General features: G+C 37.6%; 1 protein-coding gene across 1 annotated transcript in view; it reads left to right on the forward strand.

Moving 5' to 3' along the window:
• Positions 1–25,257, forward strand: part of LOC139726517 (G-protein coupled receptor GRL101-like) — a 95,001-nt gene extending 69,744 nt beyond the window's left edge. Inside the window, exons 6-25 of the mRNA XM_071637474.1 lie at positions 2,051–2,173; positions 2,655–2,861; positions 3,945–4,085; positions 4,834–4,965; positions 5,751–5,873; positions 7,184–7,318; positions 8,054–8,188; positions 9,816–9,935; positions 11,083–11,200; positions 13,490–13,558; positions 14,140–14,211; positions 14,659–14,730; positions 15,481–15,552; positions 16,255–16,326; positions 16,697–16,768; positions 20,689–20,760; positions 21,255–21,453; positions 21,923–22,582; positions 23,649–23,820; positions 24,403–25,257. Of these exons, the coding sequence (XP_071493575.1) occupies positions 2,051–2,173; positions 2,655–2,861; positions 3,945–4,085; positions 4,834–4,965; positions 5,751–5,873; positions 7,184–7,318; positions 8,054–8,188; positions 9,816–9,935; positions 11,083–11,200; positions 13,490–13,558; positions 14,140–14,211; positions 14,659–14,730; positions 15,481–15,552; positions 16,255–16,326; positions 16,697–16,768; positions 20,689–20,760; positions 21,255–21,453; positions 21,923–22,582; positions 23,649–23,820; positions 24,403–24,656 (3,020 nt within the window). The 3' untranslated portion in view covers positions 24,657–25,257. The remainder of the gene's footprint in view (positions 1–2,050; positions 2,174–2,654; positions 2,862–3,944; positions 4,086–4,833; positions 4,966–5,750; positions 5,874–7,183; positions 7,319–8,053; positions 8,189–9,815; positions 9,936–11,082; positions 11,201–13,489; positions 13,559–14,139; positions 14,212–14,658; positions 14,731–15,480; positions 15,553–16,254; positions 16,327–16,696; positions 16,769–20,688; positions 20,761–21,254; positions 21,454–21,922; positions 22,583–23,648; positions 23,821–24,402) is intronic.
• Positions 25,258–25,673: the final 416 nt, after the last annotated feature.

Raw genomic sequence — 25,673 nt, forward strand, 5'->3', positions numbered from 1 at the left:
AACATACAAACATTTATCGACAAATAAAAATCTCCGAATTAAGAATCATCGAAATCAATTATCATGTGTTAATATTTGTCATATACTGTTTGTTTCTCATACAATATTTTTCAATTTCCTTAATTCAAATTTTTTCATTTGTGGGTGAATGGTTGTATGTTGAGTCACCGTCACTCTGGAAGATTGTTTGTAACAATGTAACAAGACGAGGAGAAGAAATTTCATATAAACAATCAGGTTTAGTGGGGTCATCAAGTTTGTTGTAAATTGTATGATTAGATGAATTAACTTATCCTCATCTGTTTTATCATACATACTTCCAGGAAGACCAACCAACTTCTGTTTTGTTTTGTTTTGTTTTGTTTCGCTTTTGTAAAAAAATGACACACCGCCCTCAATAGTCGAAAATAACACATGTCGGACGGGCCAAGCCCGCTCCGACTTTCAATCAGTAAGATTGTTTATAAACAACATTAGCACAGTGGGTTTGACCTCCCGGCCCACATGGGCTTATCTCCCGCACAAATGGCAGAAGGACTCACCGAAGAGGGCCTACTTTAATTAAACCGATTGAGGAATGGAAGTAACGGGGATCTATTAATCCTGACGGTCAAGAGAGAATACTTACCACTATTGTCAACGGTCGGTGCGAAGTGATATATCTACGTTTTGCTCAACGACGGTAAACTTGAATCAGGGGCCTCTAATTATCGCAGTGGTTATGCCGCGCGTAGTTACGCCATTCGTCACTTTAATGGCATACTCCCCCATTCTTTCCATCTATCCTCACAACCCCCCCCCCCCCCCCCATCTGAGTAATCCAAGAACGTACCGACTACGTAAATTCCGAACTATACTGCGAACGCCGCGCTGTTATGCGGCAGTAGACTGAAGATACGCATTTTTGCCATATTAGACGGAAGTTATTATCTTGAGATACACCTTTTTGCCATACTATGACCAGTGCAGCACTCGCTGTATTCTGCTGGCAAAAAGTGTATCAATTATAGATACACCATTTTGCCTATGGAAATCTGCCGGGAGAAGGGATTTGCATAGTGTAGTTTTAGATACACCCCTTGCCATATTTTAAGACTGTTGCGCCACTGGCCAAATTCTTTTGGCAGAAGGGTGTATCTAGATAAAAAAGAAATGCCTCTAATTCTGCTGATAAAGACTTTAAGAATGTAAGAAATGTCAGAAAATAATATTTCAAGTATATAGCAATGCCTAGGACAAACTCTATCAGCAGGCATCTATTTATATGTCTTCTAGAGCAAGAGTAAATGCCCAAATTTTAGAGCGATTTTTCTCGACTTTATTTCTCCCCGTGCGGAACAAAGATACACCCTTTTGCCATATGACGGCCGCGTTGGTGTGTCTTTGTCTGTGAGGTGATTTCAATAAACTTTCCAAAATCCCAAAATCGTTTTCGTTTTTCTCAATTTCTATTCCATATCATGCTTGGAATGACCTTTAAACTTTGCCCCTCTGTCATGTCTGTGATTCAGACTAAGCGCAGATTATATCCTGACGAATAATACCATTTGCCTACTTTGATTGATAATAATGATTATACGTATGCATATTGAAAGATGGATATTACACATCCATGTGTACGCTCTCAATATCCTCTATAAGAGAAGAAAAAAAAACACCCGCTATATTACTTTGTCACTACTGTCAGTGACCTGCTGGGGGTGTTTCATCAATATAGTCAGCACTGACAAGCTGTCAGCGCTGACCATTTCAGTAAAATCCTTGGTTTTGATTGGTTGAGACGCTCTTCTCACTGACTGCTAATAGATGGTAACTTTCGTGAAACGGTGCCCTGTTTTTATTCAAAACCACTTGTTTTTTCATGTTACATGTGTGGGGGGATCTTTAAGTACTTGGACGATTGCCGTTGTGCAAACACCTAAAACTGGATCCTGCATTATCGTGCAAGTGTTACGTGTTAAACCTTTGGCACAGGCGTATCCAACGCATTATAGTGTAGAGTCACGTGATTACATTGATGGTGTTTATGTGTTTCTGTTTTTCCTCACAGCTCATCGGAGCTGCTGGAAAGGCGAATTCAGCTGTGCGAACGGGCAGTGCGTCAGTACGTGGTTCGTGTGCGACGGGGTGCGCGATTGCATAGACGGTAGCGACGAAGCCCGGTGCACACACGGTAAGATGAGACAAAATATGGCACGGAACGCGCAGAAAGCCATGGAGAGCACCTCGCAGTGAGCCCGCAGCCCGCTGTAGATTCTTGAGAAATTAACACTTGGGCGGTCTGTTGAAGGTGATTTAAGAACCCTGAAGAGAATAGAGGGAGGGGAACTAATAAATTGATGAGAAAAAAAAAGGCGATGGAAACTTTCAAGAAAGAGAAGAAAGGGGAGAAGTTGTAATTAAAAGCATTGGTCGTATAACACGTATAAAGTGCCGATTGCAGTAGAAAAAGCCGACGAATGTGTTAAATGTGTAAAAACGAACTAAATAGTTAAATAAAATACCGGTCGCCGTGAAAAATTATTATCATCACCATATTAGATGTATTAAGTAGGTAAGCCAAGCATATGAATAAAGATGTGATTTTTCAAAGACGAATATGTAGGCCTAAATAAACTAATTCATAGTACCTTGAATAATCTACCGTCTCTTAGATGACTTCATTCATTGCGATGGTAAGCGGGTGTTCTGGCAAGAGTGGTGTGACGGCGACGTGGACTGCTTGGACACTGAGTTGGATGAGACGAACTGTACATGCGCGCAAGATGAGTACCGATGCCCCAACGGAAAGTGTTTGCGTCCATCAGTGCGATGTAATGGAGTCTGCGACTGCAAATCCTGCCAGGACGAGGTTGACTGCTGTAAGTTGAAGATAGATCGGAGTCACGTTCTGCGCATGAGCAGATGGAATTAATCTGACATTTATCTAAAAGATATAAATAGACTCATAGTTCAATAATGAGCAATGTCGTGAACAGCCCTTGCCTCTGAATGGTCCCTTTACGTTGCTATGAAAGAACATTTTTAGCTTGCTCTTATAAAAGCAAGTTGGATTACGTTTCAAGCTTTACAACTGGCCCTTTTCAGGGCCACATGCATACCCAAGAAATAATACCATTATTAAGTCCTCTACCACCCAACGTTCTACCGCCACGGACGCCTCCAACGATTTCACCCTACAACTGTTTTATTTCGATGGTGTACAATTCGGGGTTATTTCAAGCATCAGTAACTGCGAACTGTTTACCAACAAAAGGGGGAAAAGACACTTACGTTTTGCTCCCGGACAAGCCCCCAAAGAATCAACCTTGACGAAGAGGCCTAAGAGTCTCGACATTTTTATTTTCAACATCAAAGAGAGAGAGAGAGAGAGAGAGAGAGAGAGCAAGCAGATGTTTCTGTTCTTTGTTATCATTCCATTGATCATTTACAACATTTTCACCCCTGAGGCTATGTGGTTACATTTTAACTCTTTTATTTTTCTGTTTTCAATGGTGAAAGTATTTTTGGACATATTGATTTTATTTCTCCGTTTCATATATGTATAGCCCAGCAGTTGTGAAATAAGAGAGGAAATTTGTCACTCTTTATTCGACTTTCATTCAAGTAATTGCTTGATCCTGAAAAGTTTAGTGTGCCAAGAAAGGAACACTTCACTTTAGCAGTTATCTTTGCTACTTGATAAACACAAGCAAAAAAAGAAAAAACAAACAAACACACACAATGTGGACTTTACCTCTAGAATGAACAGAAGGGCCTCTGAGTAGAATGGTCAATGTAAAATGACGAATACAAGGACAGCATGCCAAGCCTATAGCAGGAAAAGGATGAGGATTAAAACAGGACGTTTTGGGGGAAAATGTAAAGTACTGACTTTCTTCAAATAATTCTCACTCGTCGGGTATTTCTATCCCTCTCTATCTATGCACCTCTCTTCATTCTAGCCGAGCAAGAAATGTGCAACTACCAGACTAATGGCTTCCTGTGTCCCTTCAGGAATGGCCTTCCAACGTCGTGCGTGAAAGAGCAGTACGTGTGTGATGGACACCATGACTGCGTAGGAGGAATGGACGAGACCTATTGCGGTGAGAAACTTGAAAAAGAAAAATGGTTTAAGTCATTAATAAAAAGATTTAAGTCATTAATAGAAACACAATGTCTATGTGTAGCTCGAGTGGATATTATTTTTTTTTCTCAGAGCAAACGAAAGTTATTCATCGTTATGATTATTTACTATTTGTATCGTTATAATTATTATGTTATGATAAATTTCAATTGTTATGATTATTTACTATTTTTGTTGCCATGTCAGAGTGCATCGTTCCTTTTTTATGACATCATTCGTGCATATACTTTATATTGTATTTCAAAAATGCCCTTATCAGACGAATGAAAAACAAACCGAAAACTTGTACCGCTTTGGCTCATGTTCCCTTCTTCTTTTCTTTTTTTTTATGATGGAAATGAATAAACTATTGAGTTGAATTGAAGGTAATTTTTTTGAATGTCACATGCAATTTGTTTTTTGTACACATACTTGACAGCAATGTATGCATACATAGGACACATGCACACATGACGTGTGTGTTTTGTGTAAGGCTAGATAGGCTGCGTTATTCATGGTTTATACAGTTTCTTTTCATTTATCCTTACGAATTAGTATAGTTTGATCTAGAAAACAAAAATTGTAAACAATCATGCAGTCTGCATAAATAAATCCGTAGTTCTCTTGGTATAAACCTGGCTAATGTGTTTGATAACAGTGTTGCTCCTTTTGTTGCAGTAACGTTTTGTGTATCTGTTTATTTTCCATCTTTCATCGCAATGACACAGACAAGTGCATCTCTGTAAACCACACACGCTGCAACGAGGGAGGCGACTCTAACGATAGGCGATGTTTTTTGAACTCCAACTACTGCGATGGCCGACCCCACTGCGTAGGGGGAACCGATGAACGGGCATGTCGTACGTACTCTGTGCAATTGCGCAAATTCCCTCAAATCTTTCTTGTCTTATCTTTTATGACTTGCTCTCTCGATACATTCAACTGTATTTTGCCCTGAATAGGCCTACATCCGGAAATATTCATGCATTACCTATCAGGCTTAATATTAGACATCAAGCATTACATTACAAAGGTGCATTTCCGTTTAAGTGTACGTCTCATATGTCAATTGCATATGGGTGTGTGTTTCTCTCCTCTTTAGACTCTGCTCACATTTTTGTTTTGAAGTCACTAACCTTTTTCTAGATCTATTGGTAACATTAATGTCATCGGACCAATATGCACATTTTATGGTGTTTTTTTTTTCCAAGTTATTCACAAGAATTAGTCTGTATAGTATATAGTCTGTATAGTTGGGTAGAATTGGCTTTGCACCAGATTGTTGCACCAGTTGTAATGACAGGAACGAGGTAAGACTTACCTGCCCGCCATTTGTATTAAATCTGTAATTTGGCACGTATTTCCTATGAATAAATTTCATTTAGCTCTGTGTTTGACATCATATCCAAGGGAAATTAATCACAATCTCAATAATAACAGTAACAGAGGCATGAATGATGCCTCTTACCTATTTTTTCTTCTGACGTTTTGCTCCCGGACAAGCCCCCATTGAAAAATCAAATTTATCGACTAGGAGGCCTAACAGTCCCGACATTTTTATTTTCAGCATCAACGAGAGAGAGAGAGAGAGAGAGTCCTTTACCCTCGTTTATTGTTAATTTTTATCGTTTTTGACCTCTTCCAGCGGCCCTGCCATCTTGCAACCCGTCGATACATTTTGAGTGCGCAAGCGGCAGATGCGTCAACTTGGCCGCCCGATGCAATGGCAGGATCAATTGTTTGGATGTATCGGACGAGACAGACTGCGGTAGGCCGTCTGTTTATCATCATACTGAAAACATTAATTCTTAGCACATGAATATTATAGCAGGGCCTAATGTCTTTCGAGTCAGATATTGTAAAAAAACACTGGAAGTGAACGCTGAAGGGTAAATCTACCCAAAATGCATTATGCTAATCTATTGACTGCAGGTTGTAGATAGTAGTGAAAATAAAGCATATTTGGACCATTTGTGACCCTGCATCACAAAAGATACACAAAGTCGCCAGACATGAATTTGTAGTTAAAGGTATAGATCCTGAAATAGCAGACTGTAAGCTTTAAAATGATGTATAGGTCAATTGAAATGGACTCTCCTATAAATCTTAACATTGGAAAGAAAACACGCACTCTGGAAAAGTGTGAACCGAGAAAAGAGGCTCTGAAGTAAAGGGTCTGTATCTGTCTATTCAAGTAATCAATCTTTACCAAACCGTGCTAGCTGTTCGATGAATGGGGCAAAAAAAAAAACCAGGCTGTCAACCACTGGGGCAACAACAATGAAGGGATTATCAGATTAAGTTGAAATTAAGCATGCTCTATTAACACATTCTGACCATGATTAATGCCAACTTTCAAAGTAGTAGCAATATCCCTTTAAAAGTTATCAGACTTGAAAGTGAAGAGTGTGCAAAGGGTTATCAAGAAATGAAAAGGGGCCTCTAGGACATTCCTGATTTTACTACTCTACAAAGAAAGAGTTGTAGAAAAAACTGCTGAAAATACACTTTCCCGTTCATTTTATGATTCCAAACTTATGAATAATGTAGTAGAAGGGTACTTCTTTCAGAAAATATGAAAAACTTAATATTGACTTAGTTGACCGGTTTCACCTTTTTTGAGTCCTCATGTAAAATCAAGGGGTGCGACTTTTTGTTCGTTTTGTGATGCACGGTCAAATTTATTCAGATGCTCTGAATTTATAGCGTTTCGATGCTGCCATCTCTGGACAAGAAGAACGCGTGGTTACTTCAACCGATGAAAGACAGTCGGGAAATACAAGCAGAAAAAAACAAAACAAAACTCATACATCGTGAGAGAATAGCACAGTACCATGTTTTCCCACTTCAAGCGAATCTACAAGGAGGATCAGTTATAGCTCTTCATCAGATACAAATACAAACGTATTCCTACAACCGAAAAGTTTAGCAAACCGAAAGCTTTGAAAAAGGTAATCGTATAGTAATTGCACTGACTGTATGAGTCGTATTTCATACACAATGTACACATCTTTATAAGTTATGTTTGTGTGTACATTCGTCTGTTTATCAATTTTACATGTCGATTTTTTGTTGCAGAGGCTTTCGAGTGTCCGGCCAACACGTTTAAATGTCGGAGTGGTCAGTGCATACCAATGTCACTGCGGTGTGATTACAGACCGGACTGTTTCTTCGTAGACGCCACTATCGACACGTCAGACGAGGATTCATGCGGTAAAGGCATTCTGTATGAGACCGTGACTCGTAGGACACCGTTTCATGAAAGTTATCAACCCTGACAGACTGCAAGTTGTCATAGTCTCTGACAATCACCATAGTAACAGTTAAAAACCTGAGTTGCCCAGCCGACCAAAACCAAGCCAACCCCCCCCAAAAAAAAAAAAATGAAATTGTAAAAAGACTAACAACTTGTCAGGAATAAAAACTTTCATGAAACGGTGCCCTAAATGGCAAACGATAGTCCCTTTGAACTCATAGCCCCCCTTTTATTTTTTATTTTTTATTATTTTTTTTTTGCATGACATCCTGTATCCTTTTGTAAAATGTCAAATGTTTAATGAATTGGTTAAATAAACTTGAAACTTGAAACTTGAAACATGGTGTGTTAATGGTTCGGAGTGAAAAAAAACCCCCAAATAAACAAATGCACACTGTACTTTGACAATACTTTGTTGTTTGATTTGTTTAAAATCATTCGTCGGGAAACGTCCCAGGCCTTTGATCCCAGCCTAGGTCTATATCTTGGTCAGAATTTCTTCAGTAATTGATGTATTTATGCCAGAGAAAGTAAAGATCTCTTTACGTTTCAACTTTACATGGAAACAGTACGGTGCTGGAAGTTGTATTACTCGTGTGAAAAGAAGTTATCCAACTGATCTATAACTGACCGGCCATCATATTCAGTATGTGAGATGTTTCACGTTTTTTTCTCACGTTTCTTCTGCACAGACTACAAGCAGTTGCCGTGCGAAGACGGCGAATTCCGCTGCAAAAACGATCAGTGTATTCCCGGCGAGAATCGGTGCTTCTTCGACTCGTCGGGCCAGACGGGGTGCAGGGACGGTTCCCATCTTTACGATTGTGGTAAGCATACCTATCTCGATATCTCCACCATTCCCTTTTTCGTCGTCTTCTTTTCGCTACATAGTCCCATATGTGTAGAGAACCTGCCGGCAAAACGAGACATATAATACATGTATGGCAATAACCTTTTATCGCGATGTGACCCGTACACAGGAATGCAATGCGCATTAGCAATTCAGCGCACGGGCATTCAAATTGATGCGGAACGGACGGGACGGTGCGCCGCTGGGAGCGCGTTTTGCATCAATGTGTAGGCCTGAACACTGCGATGTAGTGCGCTACATCTCCTCGACATCACGATCTTGAAATTGAGAGTTATTTGATTCACAGGACAACCTTGTCTTTGAAATATTCACTTACCATAAAAATGAATGTGTCACCACGTTTTACCCTCCGAGTACCGCGTATCAATGTCCATCGATTTGGTTCAAAACAATACTTCTATAAAGATAAAAGCCTTTCTTGTTTAAAGTCGACGTACTGCATACGATTACTTGATCTCGGAACTGCAGCTGGATTGGGGTCGAATATGTCTTTCGTCCCTGCTGCATGTATGATATGATATGTATGCTGTGATCAATTTGCATTTTGCAAACGCACCGACAGTGGATGGACTTCAGTGTGAACCGCCCGTCCGCTGCGCCACGTGCATGTTGCACGACTTTAATGCGCTGGCACGTGACTTGAATAGAAGCTCACCATTGGCTAAATTTTTGAAATGGTAAGGCTATAGTTGCGTCAGTTAACTCAGTCTGGTTCTTCAAGAGTGGGTAAGCTGTACATGCAATTCAATATAGTTTAGTACATTTAGTGTGTTGGTAAAAAAAGTCAACTGAAATGTCAATAGCTGTGTATATAGAACACCCTGAACAATTTGTTGAAAATCCCAAGAACGTGCACTCTATACTTCATGCTTTATGCACTCTTCTTTCTTTATTTGTCTTTTCTGCTCTCAAATCCTGGTATCTCAAGAGCAGACGTGGAGACGTTGGCAAAATCATGCTTACGTAAGAGTGACTGTATCATGCATGATCAGTGTTGTAATACCGGGTGCTGTTCATTATTCCGAAGATTCGTTACTCCGAAGGTTCGTTGATCCGAAACACGCAAATTCCCTATACATAGAGGTTCGTTAATCCGAACGTTTGTGGCGTTATTCCGAAGGTTCGTTATTCCGAAGGTTCGTTAATCCGAAAATTAAATAGGGTTCGCTATTCCGAAGGCTCGTTTATCTGAAAATGAAATAGGGTTCGTTATTCCGAAGGTTCGTTAATCCGAAAATGAAATGGGGTTCCTTATTCCTAAGGTTCGTTGATCCGAAATGATAGGGTTCGTGACGAACCTTCGGAGTAAAGAGCTTTGTTTCATTTTCGGATTAACGAACCTTCGGAAAACGAACCTTATTTCATTTTCAGATTAATGAACCTTCGGAATAACAAACCTCATCACATTTTTCGAGTCACGAATCTTCGGAATAATGAATCTTCGGAATAACGAATCTTCGGAATAACAAATCTTCAGACTAAAGAACCTTTAACCGGAATAACGAGCTGTAACCGTAATACTTTTGTCTGTGTGTTGTCGAAGTCGTTTTTAATCACCACGCCATCACGTCGTGTTCTTGCAGGCAACTGGTCGTGCGGCGACGGCGAGTTCAAGTGTCGGAACTCGTATTGCGTGCGGGAGTCTGACATATGCAACGGCCAACTTGACTGCAGGTATTCCTACAGCGACGAGGCAAATTGCAGTAAGTAAAGTCAACTCATTCCAGCCACATTTTAAAGTCCATTATGAATGACTGTGTACACTTGATCACAACGACAATGATATTGTCGTTATTGTTATTATTTCTAGTATCATTGTCACCATCATTACGGCAGTCAAAAATCATTGTGATCAATAATGTTGTTACTATCATCACCATTATTACCGTGACCATTATGACTGTTGCTTTCTTTCGTTCTACATTATATCCATTGTTAAAAGAAACCAAAACCAAAAGAGGAATGTGGATTGAGTGAAAGCAGCAACATAAGTAGAACACATCAGTGAAAGTTTGAGGAAAATCGGACAATCGATGCAAAAGTTATGAATTTTTAAAGTTTTGGTGTTGGAACTCCTGGATGTGGAGACTACTGGAGGTTATGATGTCATGTGTGGACAGCAATATAAAGAAAATATAAAGGGAATTCCACAAAAATTCACTTTTCTAGCATAATGAAAGCGCACATGACTAAATGCTTTTAGAAAGCAGGGGGAATAATTACTGCCCTTAACATATGTCAGTATCAAGTTGATGGAATGTGAAATTTTCATGAAAAATGAATTTTTGTGGAATTTTCTTAATATTTTCTTTATTGCTGTCCACAAGTGACATCATAACCAGAGTAGTCTCCTCATCCAGCGGTTCCAACACCAAGACTTTAGAAATTCATAACTTTTGCAACGATTGTCCGACTTTCTTCAAACTTTCATTGATGTGTTCTACTAATGTTGCTGCTTTCACTCAATCCACATTTCTCTTTGGGTTTTGGTTTCCTTTAAGCAAGTAAAATGAATTTGTTCGACTTGACTTACTGGTGACAATAAAGGCGGAAACATCACCTATTCACCCATCACGGTTGAATGTTCGCCAGCCAGACAGTAACTCGAACAAGTCACGAAACTGTTCTCTATGTGATTGTCACAAGTAAGGCCAGGCGAACGGATTCAGTTTATACGCTTTTATTGCACTACCTGGATGAATCAAAACCTACATCGATATATGCGTATTCATTCTTGTTGTTGCTGTTTATTGTCATTATCAAACAATGAATAACTATAGTGAGTATCCGAGTTCCTCTGCTTTACATACATATATGCATTATACTTTTATTTTCTTTCTTTCTTTTCAGCGCGGCCGTGCCCAACCCACGATGGCCCTTGTGAATGTTTTGACATCTCCATAAATTGCACCGACCAGCGCCTGAAACACTTTGGGTTTCGCGGTATGGAAAAGAAAATTACCTATTAGTAAGTTTCAGCTTTATACTTTATGCATGTATCTTATCTAATTCATGTACAGGATATATTGTAGAAAAAAAAAGTTCAGTCAAGAGCACGGTGGTGTGATAGCTCCAGACTCTTTAAGGACAATACTTGACCAGTTGAAAGTTAGTTTGAAAAGAGAGAGTAAAATTTGGTAATAGAACAGCAGAAACTCTGATCAAAATCAGATATGATTTATGATTATAAAAGTTATGACATTGTGAAGTTTTGCTAATACCAAAAAAAAAATTGTTCCAGCGCGGTCAATATGAATATGCAAATGAATGAGTTGATGATGTCATCACCTCCAGCTTTCCACATATTTTGTACATGTAACCTTTCTTATTTTTTCCCAAAATTTTGATGAAATTATCACTGTTGTGATATAGTAAAATTTTGCTCTTTCTTTTCGATCCAATTTTTCAGTCCGGAATTGTCCTTCAAGCTTAGAGAGCCAGGGATTCGAACCTTACCTGCATGTCCGTACACTTCTCTCAAATAGACGCTTCACCCTCTGTATTCCTCTGAAATGAATGTGTTGGAGAAATGGCGATGCTGGGGAAAATGATTGTAATTGCGTTCCCTAGAGAGAGAGCAATGAGGCTACCCTGTGTTAAAGAGAAAAATTCACTCCAAAAAAATCAACACCAAATAAAGAAAAACAAATCCTACACAACGTTTCAAAAATGACACAAATCGGATGAGAAATAAGAAAGATATAATATTTTGAAATGTTTTTTTTTTTCGGCAAACATTTCTTGACCAGTCCTTATGAATATTCACCTGAGTGAGTTGATGATGTTATGCACTCGCAAATGAAATTCTGAAAAATTGTTACTTTTAGCTAATACATGTTGAAATAACATTATCATACCAAAATATATCAGAGGTAATATTCGTTCTCCTTGTTTTAGATGACTTTAAGGCAAGTTTCCTATTTATACAGCTCAAATATGAAATTTTTTGTCATTTCTTTATATGAAATGAATAAAAAACTGTGAGAGCAAGAGTTATCTCGAATCCCTTCAAGTGCCTATACGTCCTTGGACAATGCGTTTTTCACCCATAATATCCCTCTCATCCAGGTGTGTAAACGGGTATAACATTATAAGGCACTTTGGTAGAGCAATGACAATACTGAACAGGCTATACCCTATCGCCCTTGGTTATTGCATCAAAATTATTTAGGCTTTTCTCTCTCTCCCTCTCTCTCTCTCTCTCTCTCTCTCCCTCTTGTCCGTGTCTTTTGTTCCCCCTTTTCACACTTTTGGGTTTTTTTTCTCCCTATTCCCGACTTTCCCAGTTTCCCGCACTCTTTATAGTTGTAAGCTTTTCACCACCTTATTTCCCCTTTCCCTCAGAAGTACCCACATGATACAAGCCTAGTCTTTTGAGTGGGTACCTCCACTTTTTTTCGCAGAGTGTATATAGAATGTATGTATCTTTTTCGTACAGATCATTTAGACATTAACATGTTAATCCTGTCTGGTTATGTATATTTTGTTACTCCCATGTCAAACTCATGATATTGTTTCTTGTACATTCTGTTGGAAAGAAAAAGTGAAAATAAAGTTTGAATTGACTTGAATTGAATTGAATTGAATTGAATTGAATTGAATACAATATAAAGAGGTCGAACATAATTACTATGATTATGTAATTAGTATTACCTTTCAATGTATACACATTCAGTCTCTACACTGCAAAAAGTCCGGTGTTAAATATGAAGCACCGAGCTGGTGTTAAATTTCCAGTGCTCATTCATGGTGTTAGATTAACACCTCCTGGTGTCATTTCAAAATATGAAATTGTTTTTTGAATAGTTTTTTAGTTACTGCACTTCTTGCTAATTTTGAACTTCAACAAGACGATAAAGAATTTTCCGATAAAGTACCTTAATTTTTGAAAAAAAAATGTAGAAACACATTTACACCACAGTAACACCAGTTGGTGTGGTCTCCTATTGAAGCTGGACGGGTGTTATACCATTGTAATTAACACCACCAATATCAAATCAACACCATGCGGTGTCATTATTGAATTAACTCTAGCGCAGTGTCAAAAATATCACCAGCCATGGTGTCAAATTAACACCACGAAGTGCCAGGTGAACACTTTTTAACACCGTGACAATACATTTTCTACATCTGTGGGTGTGGTCCTCTATTGAAGCTTGATCGGTGTTAGATTTAACACCATAGGTGTTAAATAGATGTTTTTACAGTGTAGAAATGTGCACTGTTTTTTACTTTGTCTTTTGTTCCCGTTGGACAGCGACATGAGCGGTAACAGGCTAGCTGTCTCAAACGACACATTCGCAGAAATGTCGCACATAACACGACTGTAAGTATAAAGCTATTCCTGTAAACACAGTCCGCAATGGCTTTTGTCATCGATGGGTGTTTTCTTCTATTTCTCAGAAAACACACTTTAAGTTAACAAATTCCATGTCACTGCATATCAAAACATCTCACCAAAGGAATGTGTATAGAGTAATTTCAAGACAGATTTGTCCAGCTGTTAAGTTTATGCGTTTTTAAAAGAAATAATGACACCTATCATATTGTCACTATTGCAAAGTATGCATTGCTTGTATTATTATCATAGTCATTTGCTCATATATTTTGTATTAGACTTAATGATTTGTTTCTTTCTTATGAAATTAATTGTTAACAATGAGATTTATCAAACGTAAAATCATTATCATTTTGTATTACCTTGTACAGGGTGAAACTAAAGCAAAACTATATTGAGTTAGATTGAAATTAAAACGCTTCTGACACAATTAGATCCAATAAATTACTGCTTCCTGTAAGTTTGACGATTGTAATAGAACTTCAATTTGAATGTTCTTCAGCGACTATAGAATTTCATGTAAATAGTTAGAAATGGTTGGGTAATTGTACTTTTGTCTCAATACACAGGGACATCTCAAGAAACGGCATTGCCGACATTGATAAGAACACTTTCTCTCATCTCATTCGTCTAATTGACCTGTAAGTATATATCGCCAGGAAATGAATATATGAATATGCATGTATATAATTATATATATATATGTGTTTTATATATATAACTAGTTACATATAATACTTGTAAAAAGAAAATGTCTGATATATGAATATTGATAAATTAACTATAATTCAGTAACTGTACATCCATTGTATATAGACAGATTTCTTCTGCTGTTTTTTCTCTTTTTTGTTCTTAGATAATGTTATTTTTGTATGATACATTATTATACATACATGATTTATATACATGACATATTATATATTGACTCATAATAAACTTGTCAGTTCTAAAGTGATCTATATTATTCATTCCTTTGTATACGACGTGGTCAAGGACGATTGGGGCTCCTCAGAAAACATGCAGACCGACTCTAGCTTTGCGATATATAATGTTGTACATCAATTTTGTTAAATTTATTCTTCTAACAGGAATCTTGAGTACAATAACATCAGCGTCATTAGAGAAGGGACATTCAGCAATCTTCCGCTTCTCAGGAATCTGTAAGTTGCTAAAATTTTCCCTTCAATACAAGTGACATTTATTCGTGAGTTGTTGTTTTTTTTGAGGAAAATTTTGAACATGTGAATTGTTGTAAGCATTGATTTTCTGCACTTATCGTGTACATTTATGTATGTACAATTGTATGCTGCATATTGATGCTCCCTCGAGAAAGTAAACATTTCATTTTTTTATTTGTTTGTTTTTATTCTTATTTTCTTCCAACAAAACATAACACAGAGTAAATCAAGAGTTATATCATTAGCATATATACGCTGGAATGTGCGAAAGATAAACGGTAATTAACAAATAAAGCAGGTCCGCTAAACAGCAGTGCTTGTATATTGTGAACCACTCACACATCTGACATTTTAGGAGCTGAGATGTAAACGGGGAAATCTCTATTGGGAAAAATTTGAACCACATCAATTATATATACTTTTTTCTATCTATGCACATTATTGGATTGAATGTTCTCCCAACCCCTCCCCCTTAAAAAAAAGAATGATGTGGCGATGTATGAATTCAACTAAAGAAGTTGTCCAAATTACTTCAGTACTGAGAGGAAAAAAATAAGTAAGAAACAGGGTAATAGTCGATGATAATCGTAGTGACGGTACTCAGATTCAACTTTCAGATGATGTACATTACATTTTTAGATTCAGTAGCTGCTTATTCGATGGATAACTGGCCGTGTATCGTCATGGCGTCCCTAAATGGTTTCGTACTATTGTTTGTTTTCTTTTGTTCAGCAAGCTCAAAGGTAATGCCATTAGCAGACTTGAGCGGTATGCATTCATAGGCTTGGCGTCGATGACAACGCTGTAAGTGCTTTTCGTTGAGTGTTCGTGTTTGAGTGTATGTGCGCATGCGTGTTCGTAGTTGTCTAAATTATTTTTGTGCATGTGTGTGTGTTTGTGAGTGTATGTGTGCGTGTGTGCATCTCTTTTTACTGGTAACGAGACTGAACACTGCTGAAAGGGGGAAATGATAAAAGGACATACCGCTGTACTAGATAATCAACCTCCAAATGACGAACAAAATGATGCTACTTCTTAAAGTTAATTGCCTGTTGTCAAGGTAGTTACAATTTTAACAACCCGATCCTCTGATCCTGCCGCCTTTATTACTTGTGAGGCTATCGTGAATGAAAGTTCGAGGTAAACAATGATCAGTAAAGATGCTCTTGTGGGGTTTTCTTTTCCTTCATTTAAACTCTCTGTGTATCATCAAGCAGTAGTCTAAAAAACTTTCTTTTTTTTTAAAAAGAATATTAGTCGTTTTGTGGAATTACAATCTAGTTTAATATATTATGAATAATGATACGGTATAATATTTATAGAATGATACATGATATTGTATCATACTTAAATAGGATGGACGGGTCGTTTGATGTATCTCATGCGAAAAAAAAAAGTAGAAATGTCGTCTTCTTACCGTTTTTTACAATATGCATTAATTACAAAACGGAATAAGGATTTCATGTTGGTCATTTTATTCGTTCGTTGATTTTACCTTTAAAACAGCGACCTCAGTGGCCAGAACCTGACATCTTTAAATACATCTGCGTTTTTCGGCATGCGCCAGCTGAGATTCCTGTAAGTAACAACAACAACCAAAAAAAAAATATATATATGATAATAATACATTGCACTCCCGTTATAACGAATACAACTATAATGAAATTCCGGTTACAACGAAGTAAAGATTCAGGCCCAACATTAACGGCTCAATTTTGTGTTTTCTTTATTTGTTCGGATGTAACGACATTTTAATGTAAAAGAAAAAACGAAAACTGCCCATCTCGAGGCTATAACAGGAGTCCACTGTAATAATAACAATACTAATAATAACAACAACGTAACCTGCGTGTTAAGTCCGACTTACAGCTTCATTGTCTGTACGTTTCTACTGATACTTCATTTCGAATGAATTCTTCTCTCATATTCTTCTTTTTTCCTGTCCCAGTGACCTGTCATTAAATAATCTCATCAAAATTCCCGATGGTTCCTTCTTCGGTCTGCAACAGCTTCAGAAGCTGTGAGTCTCACTCCTTTCTTCACACCTTGCATTTACTGTTCAATTTAATTGAATTTGATTCAATTCATTACAATTATATTGTATTATATCATATCATATTATATTATGTTCATTTTCCATCAACATATAATACGAAACATACATATTGAAATGTGTAACAATTTGTAAGAAGAACTTGACACTACCGTTCCTTGTATGAACACTGAAGGTGCAAACGATATTATTGATTTTCATACGAGAAGGAAAACTGACCTTTTTTTTTCTTTCACAATTCTGAAATACAGAGCAGGAAAATGGGTAAAAATTGTTTTTCAATATTTACCTGATAATAATGTCCAGTCACATCGAGAGAACACACACACACACAAAAAAAAAACAATATCGAAGGACCTTATCCCCTTTAAACAAATTGAGATATACTCGTTATCGGAACATATTGACAACCTTAATACGTACAGCCAAGCGAAATTATTTTTCGCGGCAGTTTCTTAAATATAAATCTGTTGTGAAGAGTACGTGGAAGGTGATTAATGAGGCGCTCAAACACGAAAATAATACCGATCCTCCCAAATATATTTCAGCGGACGGCCGCCAGATTAACGACCCGGTCATTATGGCGGAATCTTTCAATGATTATTTTGCAAGTCTTGGTCCACATCTTGCCAGTAAAATCCCGAAATCATCAACTGAATTTTATAAATGAAGAGTTTGTTCGCAAAAACCGATAAGTCCATTTTTGAAGATTTTTAAGTACGGTCTCTGTCATAAAGTACAAAATAATACCTTTCAAATGATGTATTGGTCACTACATATAAAGGTACATTCTTGAAGTTATGGTCAAAAGAAGCAAAAATTTTCTTATTATTCTCTTTATTTTATCTTGACCTTTAATCGCAAATATCTCCATTTGGCGAATATGGACTTATCGGTTTTTGCGAACAAACTCTTCAAATATTTAGGTAATAGGAATTCTCAATCAATATTTTTTTAACCTATTGTTGAAGAAGAAATTATAGATATTATCAAAAATTTGAACGATAAAAAAAGTTCAGGATATGATGAAATTAGAAATTTCCTTTAAAAGAATGTTTTAAACGAAATCGTTTCGCCTCTTACATACATTCTTAATCAATCTTTATTTAATGGCAAGGTCCCCAATAAGATGAAAGTCGCAAAAGTTGTCCCTATCTTTAAGAAGGGACAGAAAGATTTGGTGAATAATTACCGACCAATGTCTTTGTTGACTTCAATCTCTAAAACTCTTGAAAGGGTGGTTTACACACGATAATTAAAATTTCTCACAAATCATAACATTTTTATTGGATTCTCAGTTTGGTTTCAGAAAACATTACAACACAACCCATGCTTTACTTACTTTTATAGACAAGGTAGCTCATGCTATAGATAATTTTGAACATACAATTGGAGTTTTTCTTGATTTTTCTAAAGCTTTCGATACGATAGATCATGAAATTTTGTTTTATAAGTTGTGTCATTATGGAATCTGCGGGACGCCCTTGGAATGGCTTAAGAGTTATTTAACAGAAAGAAAGCAATTTGCTAATATTAACAGCCATGATTCGCAATTAAAACCTATTTCACGTGGAGTCCCACAGGGCTCCCTCTTGGGCCCACTTTTATTTATTTTATACATAAACGATCTTCCAAAATCATCGCAAATTTTATCATTCATTTGTTTTGCCGATGACACAAGCTTGTTTTTTTCACATCGAGACCCTAATGCATTAATTGATATGATGAATACTGAGCTCAGGTCTGTGCAATCCTGGATTTATGCAAACAAATTATCCTTGAACATAGAAAAAACTCATTATATGGTATACAGTAATTCTTTGAATGTTGTCCCATACGATATCAAATAATGATCTATGTTTAAAGCAGGTCAATAACACAAAGTTTTTAGGGCTTTGGATTGACCGAGAATTATCCTGGAAAACTTTGTAAATTGTAATTTTGTAAGTAAAATTTTGTCCAGAAATATCGGAATTTTGAATAAGATTAAACATTTCTTTCCTGTTTATATTTTGCAGAGTTTATATTCTTCTTTAATATCTCCACACTTTAATTATGGAATTTTGGCGTGGGGAAATGTAATTCACTCATTATTAGATTCCCTTCTCCGTATTCAAAAGCGTGCAATAAGAATTATAAACCACGCCGGATATTTTGCTCATACCAACTGTTTTTTTTTTTCATCAAAACAGAATTCTGAAAATTCCAGACCTTTTTTTATTATAATCTCGGAATTCTCATGTATAAACTAACAACTAATGAATTACCATCTGTTTTTACCCACATGTTCAAAAGGAATCGCTCTATTCACTGTTATCCCACTCGCCAGAGTGACGCCTATCACCTTCCCCGTACTCGCACTATTTTTGCAAAGAAAACAATTATATTTAGATATATATTTCCAGATATTGGAATGACCTCCCTCAAGATATTACTTCTTCCTTATCTTCATTCACCTTCAAACGCAAATTAAAACAGCTATTACTTAGTGGATACACACTACCAAGTTTTTAGCAACTTTTTTTATACTCCCAGTCTTTTGCCCTTGTCCGCAGCACCAAGTTATTTAATGGTACCGAAACATCAAATATATAGCATTCTTTTTCAAACACCGTAAGATCCGTATACAGTCTGGTTTGTGCGATATCTAAGTGGTTCATTAGTTTATTCTTTATCGATTTTTGTACTGGTATAATTTTAGTTGGTCAAGACAAACATCCGTTCTCCGTATAATTATATTCCTATGAATTCGGGAACCTACAGTTTTACAAGCGTTATAGCTTTTGTGTAGGCCCCATCATATTTCTGATACTTACTTGTGACATCTTCATATGATATGACCATATAGATTTGTGTCAAGTATAATTTCTTTACTTCTTATTCTTCAATCAAAAGACATGATTGTATATATTTTGTATTCTTGTTTTATTGTCAATAATTTTGTAATATCAACATTGAGAAAGTGGAAATATGAAATAAATTTGAACTGAACTGAACTTATATGCATTGCAAATGCACATTGTCACGTATTGTATAACTCCCCTGATCATGATCTGCATCAAATGCGAATTTATAAAATTATTTATACTCTATTCTTCTGCAAATTGTTCATTTTTCGTCAGATTACGTGGATGCGCGTACTTAACACTTTAAAACCAAAGATTTTGTTGAGCACATCATCTGTTAATGACTGCCCAAATACTATTATGATTAAGAAAGCACAATGTATGGAGATAATGCTAATCTGTTCAGTCTAGGGGAAGTTGCATTCCAATGTCATTTGTAATCAAGTCAATTCAACAGTATTTGACAGATGATGTCAGCAACAAAATTGTGCGTGTGAAGGTTTTTATTCTATCTTTTTTTTGGTGGATTCATCCAAGGAATCGGAAGAAAATTAGTAGAAAATTATTATGTTGTAACACGATATGATAAAATCATATATATATATATAAATATATATATATATATATGAAGGGTTTGTTTGCAAAAACCGATAAGTCCATTTTTGAAGATTTTGAAGTACAATCTCTGTCATAAAGTACAAAAAAAATACCTTTTAAATGATATATTGGTCATTACATATATAGGTATATTTTGGAAGTTATGGTCAAAAGAAGCAAAAATTTTCTTATTATTCTCTTTATTTTTCTTGACCTTTAATCGCAAATATCTCCATTTGGCAAATATGGACTTACCTTTTTTTGCAAACAAACTCTTCATATATATAAGTGATGGTTATGGTACTAGAAATCGACACATTAACAATCCAGTCAACATGCATTTGTGTTGTATATACTCCTTTAAACGACAGTCGTCTTTCGAAATCGACCATCATTCTTCTAGGCATCATTCTCACGTTTTCAAACATGTTTGTCTCTGTTTAGAGATATCACCGGCAACCAACTCTCCGTTGTGACTAGAAAAACGTTCAATGGACTAGTGCATCTTGATACACTGTAAGTTAACATAACGCAAACCTACGCTATTGACTTTCAATATACTGTCAATACGATTACGATTACGCTTTTTCATGTGGTCTTACATTCTTTCATGTATATACTAACTATGTACATATGACTGTATGATTTGTAACTCCGCATGTAGGTATTTTCATGCGTTCGTCTAGTTATCTTAAAACAAGAATGTAGGAGCATGTTATTTTATGATAATCAGGCATTAGGATTATCACATAAAAACACTAATTTTCTCAATAAACAATAACTGTAGACGATTACTTCTAAAAATAATTCTATTAGCCTACAACTTGGTCATATTTTCATATTTAACATTACTTAACATTGATTATAATGATTAACATGTTTACAATGGTTGTTTCCATGCCTGACTCACACTCTAGAACTATTTTGAAGCATTGAAGCTTGGTTTTTGCTTCATCTGCAAATGGTAAATAATACCTCAAAAATAAATGTATGTGTATCATTTGTGTCAGACTGACGGACGAGTATCGCTTTTGCTGCATGGCCAAGCACGTGCCGCAATGTCGCCCTCTACCGAACGAGTTCTCCTCGTGTGAGGACCTCATGTCCAACGTCATACTGCGCATGTGCATCTGGCTGCTGGGTATCGTGGCCCTGGTCGGCAACGCCTTCGTCATCGCCTGGAGAATAAACAGCAAGCGAGATAATCGGGTGAGGAAGTGGTGGCCGAGTTGTGACGGCAGGGTCGGCAGTGTATATGAGAAGTGAAGTCTGAATCTATTCAATTTTATTTTTTTTTTTTTGGACCATTATGCCTATTTAACCATCAAAAAAGCAAAATCTGTAATGTTCATCTAAAGGGAAATCCGCATCATCGTCGTGTCGGTAGGGTGTGGGAGTGCACATAGAGCTAACAACATTTTGTCATGCGCAGGGATGAAAGCACGTTAACGACAATCTGCCATGAACACGACGAAATAATACAATATGTCAAGCACAACACGGAATGCTCGGTCAAAATTTGATTAAAAGTACGGAAGTTATGAAATTTCAAAGATTTACTCGGATCTTTTTTTTTTTCAAAATAGTTCTTGAACTGTTGATATGAATATGTAAATGAGTAAGCTGAAGATGTCATCTTGATTATTTCGGCCTAAATTTACTGCTCTTTAACGCCCAGGTACATTCGTTCCTCATAACCAACCTGGCCATTGGGGACATGCTCATGGGCGTCTACCTACTCATCATCGCCGCCGTCGACGCCTTCTACCGCGGCGTCTACATCCTTCACGACAAGAACTGGCGCGGCAGTAGCCTCTGCCAGTTCGCCGGGTTCCTGTCCACTTTCTCCAGCGAGCTGTCCGTGTTGAGTCTCACGATCATCACCCTCCACCGCCTCTCCTCCATCGTCTTCCCATTCCGCATCAAGGATATGGAGTTCACGCGCGCCGTCTGGGTGATGGGCGTGTCCTGGGCGCTAGTCGCTTTTCTCGCGGGGCTCCCGCTGTGCGGACTGGCGTACTTCGGCAACTTCTACGGACGCTCGGGCGTATGCCTGGCTCTGCACATCACGCCGGACTGGCCCAGCGGGTGGGAGTACGCTGTCTTCATCTTCCTCGCCATCAACTTCGTCTCCTTCATGACGATACTGATCTCGTACGGCGTCATGTTCAACGTGGCGCGGAAGACGCAGAAGGCGGCCATGAGGTCGTTGAGCTCGAAGGTCAGCGACTCGATGGCGAGGAGGATGTCGGTCATCGTCTTCACAGACTTCTGCTGCTGGATGCCAATCATTATTTTGGGCGTGGCCTCGCTGTGCGGCGCCTCTATACCACCCGCTGTAAGTTGTCAGCAACTTAAAAGATACACACACACACACACACACACACACATTAGCATACACATACATTAAATACACAGACACACAGACACAGACACACACACACACACACACACACACACACTTCTCTTTTAGTTTGACAGTGATCTTTAGTAGATTTCCATAATTTTCATAACAAAACATATATCTTGAACGTATGCAACAATATTCAGTCAACAATGATTTATCAAACGAAAAACAAGCAATCGATACATAATAGAATCAAAACATAACATAACACACACAAACATACACACACACACACACCACACAAACATACACATACACCACACACATTAATGATAATCGACATGCACTCACCCTAGTTTTTACAACACTACTTAGGCGCTTGAAAAAAAGATGATATCATGATGGAATTCTCATAAAATCCTCGTCTCAAATTGCAACTCTCATATTATAGAAAGTTGAATTGTTAAAAGTTAAACGCTTCCACATGAGAGAGAAAACATCATGTATGAAATTTCTGAAAAAAAGATGATATTGCCAAACCTTGGTAAACATATCAAAATGAAATACATTTTCAGGAACGATAAATTCTTAACTTGAATCGAATTGAACTGATTTGAACTGCATTGAATTGCATTGAACTTGTCTTTCTTTAAACCTTTGTTGTTGTTGTTGTTGTTGTTGTTGCAAGGAGTGATAGTTGTTATCTTCATTTGTGTTACGCACGAAATTCATGTTGTTTTCTAATATTTGTAAAAACTCAGGTAACAAGCATCTTCCAAATTAAAGAACGTAAATCACAACCAAAGAAGTTCTATAAAGTGACTAAACGTTAAAAATGAGATATCAAATAATTTGTAGTTATTTATCTATCTATCCATTTATTATATGATTTTGTTTTCATTGCGTGTCACTGCTGTCATTTCGAAGAATGGATCATATCGCGCAGCCTTTCAGGTGAATCGTTTATTACCACTGCGTTCAATAATGATAACGTTTTATGGTACCGGAGGCAAAAATGTTAACTGGTAGTTGTTACCTTATTGTCACGCGACGACAGGTATACGCGTGGGTAGCCGTGTTCGTCATGCCCGTCAACTCGGCTGTCAACCCCGTCCTGTACACGCTGGGTAGCGCTCCAACCATACGTACGCTCCTCAACCGAGCCAGGAGCACAATCTCGTCTCAGGCCACGCACACAACGGACTACAAACTGGCGATGAACTCTACAGGTATAATGGCGCGGACCAGAACTGTATTATTCTCGCATCATAATCATATCATAGCATGCACTCACGTAATTTACTCTTGCTGCTGACCACACCCTGATATTTGAAAAGCATCAGAGAGATTTTCCTTTCTTTTTTTCACTTTGTTTTACCCTTTTGTTAAAAGGAAATAATTATACAATAATTGAATAGAATAGACTGAACATCATGTTGATTAGACATGGACATGGTGATGAAGATGACCGGTGTTCTGACCTTTCCTAACTTTTCACGTCACGCATATTTGTAAAATTTCCCTCTTCCTTTCAACTTAGCAACAGATTTTATTTTGAAATATAAGAACTTGCATTGATTTTGGCAATTTTCAAATCTATATAAATACAAACTTTTCAAAACAACTGATGAAAACCATGTGAGAAGTGACACCGATTTCTTAGTGCCTAACTGTATTATCAAAGCAAAATCAGAGCAACAAAATTCCTATTATCAGACACTATCATACGATGTGTGCATTATTGTTTTTTACTGGATGAGAGAGTACATTCTTCTCGTTGTCGTGCATCAAAACCGTTCATTATTTTCCAGATAAGAAGCAAATGAGTAGGACCGGGGGTAAAGGCCGTCCCGGTCGGGGCATGACCAACATGGTGGCCACAACGAACTCGAAGCCGATCTCGATGACGGTGAAGCCCAAGCTCCCTCCTCCCTGCCCGATGGAGAAGCTGAAGATGAACGACATCGGACATCAGGGTCATCATCGAGACGAGGACGACGTCGGCGAGAAAGCGGCACTGACATCGGGCTACAACAATAATGTGAGAACATCAGAAAACATCTGAGCCTCAGCGAGGCGAAAGAGGCAAATAAATGGCGGAGTAGAGAACATTCAGAGATGAACTTTTCGTGATAGAGTTTCGACGTTGTGAAATATTTAGAGCTACCATAGTCTCTATTTATTTATTTATTTATCTATCTTATCTTATTGTCGACGCAATATCGTGCCATGTGATGCATTGAGTGCGAGGGAGAAAGAGAGAGCGAGAGAGCAAGAGAGAGGGAGAGATGACCAGAGGTAAGACAGAAAACTTCTGTGATATTTATGAACAAAGACATCTGTAACCGTTTTATTTTCACGGACACCATAATGTATTCATGTTACAACGCCGTGAGTATGCACCATACCATGAGTTTACATACGCTGTCCTCGAAAAGCTCACTGCCAGCTCGGGTGGTGCCCCGGATTTTTGGCTGTGGCGCCATCATGCGGGCAAAAGATACAAACGGACGTGTCCAAGTTAGTGCATAAAAATGTTTCGCAAGTTCACATCGACAATCGTAATAAGAATCAAGCCATGCGGAAATCAAGACGAGCCAGCCATGTCAGTGGTGAATAATGTGGCTCGTGATCTGCCGGCCCACGATGGACAAAATGAAGAACAATTGTTGTTACCAGAAGGTGGTGCGTTACCATGGTTACATATAATATTTATACTTATGCGGAAACGTAAGAATGACGTTTGGTTATAATACATGTGCCATTTGGATATAGATTGTCATTCAACTAATGTAACTCCGAAATTAGTATAAATCACAAGACTGGAATGGAAACTTACGTCGTGTGATTAACAATCAGTTTCTTCTGGCGTCCTTCCTGTGGAAGAATGGTCCTTATTATGTGTGAAGTCGTACAGGAATTTCACGCACTGATGCGCTTTCAGTGCGCCATGTGCCATTTCATTACATATTAAAATCATCCGTCGTCATTTTTGGATACGGTCTGAGCTATTCTCCGTCCAATACTCCTACTCCGCGAAATATGAGCAAATAAGACGGTTTACACCAGTTTCTTTTTCTTC

The sequence above is a fragment of the Diadema antillarum genome, unplaced genomic scaffold, assembly GCF_040938485.1.
Source record: "Diadema antillarum isolate AM-2024a unplaced genomic scaffold, OU_Dant_1.0 seq00000086_RagTag, whole genome shotgun sequence".
Lineage (NCBI taxonomy): Eukaryota > Metazoa > Echinodermata > Echinoidea > Diadematoida > Diadematidae > Diadema > Diadema antillarum.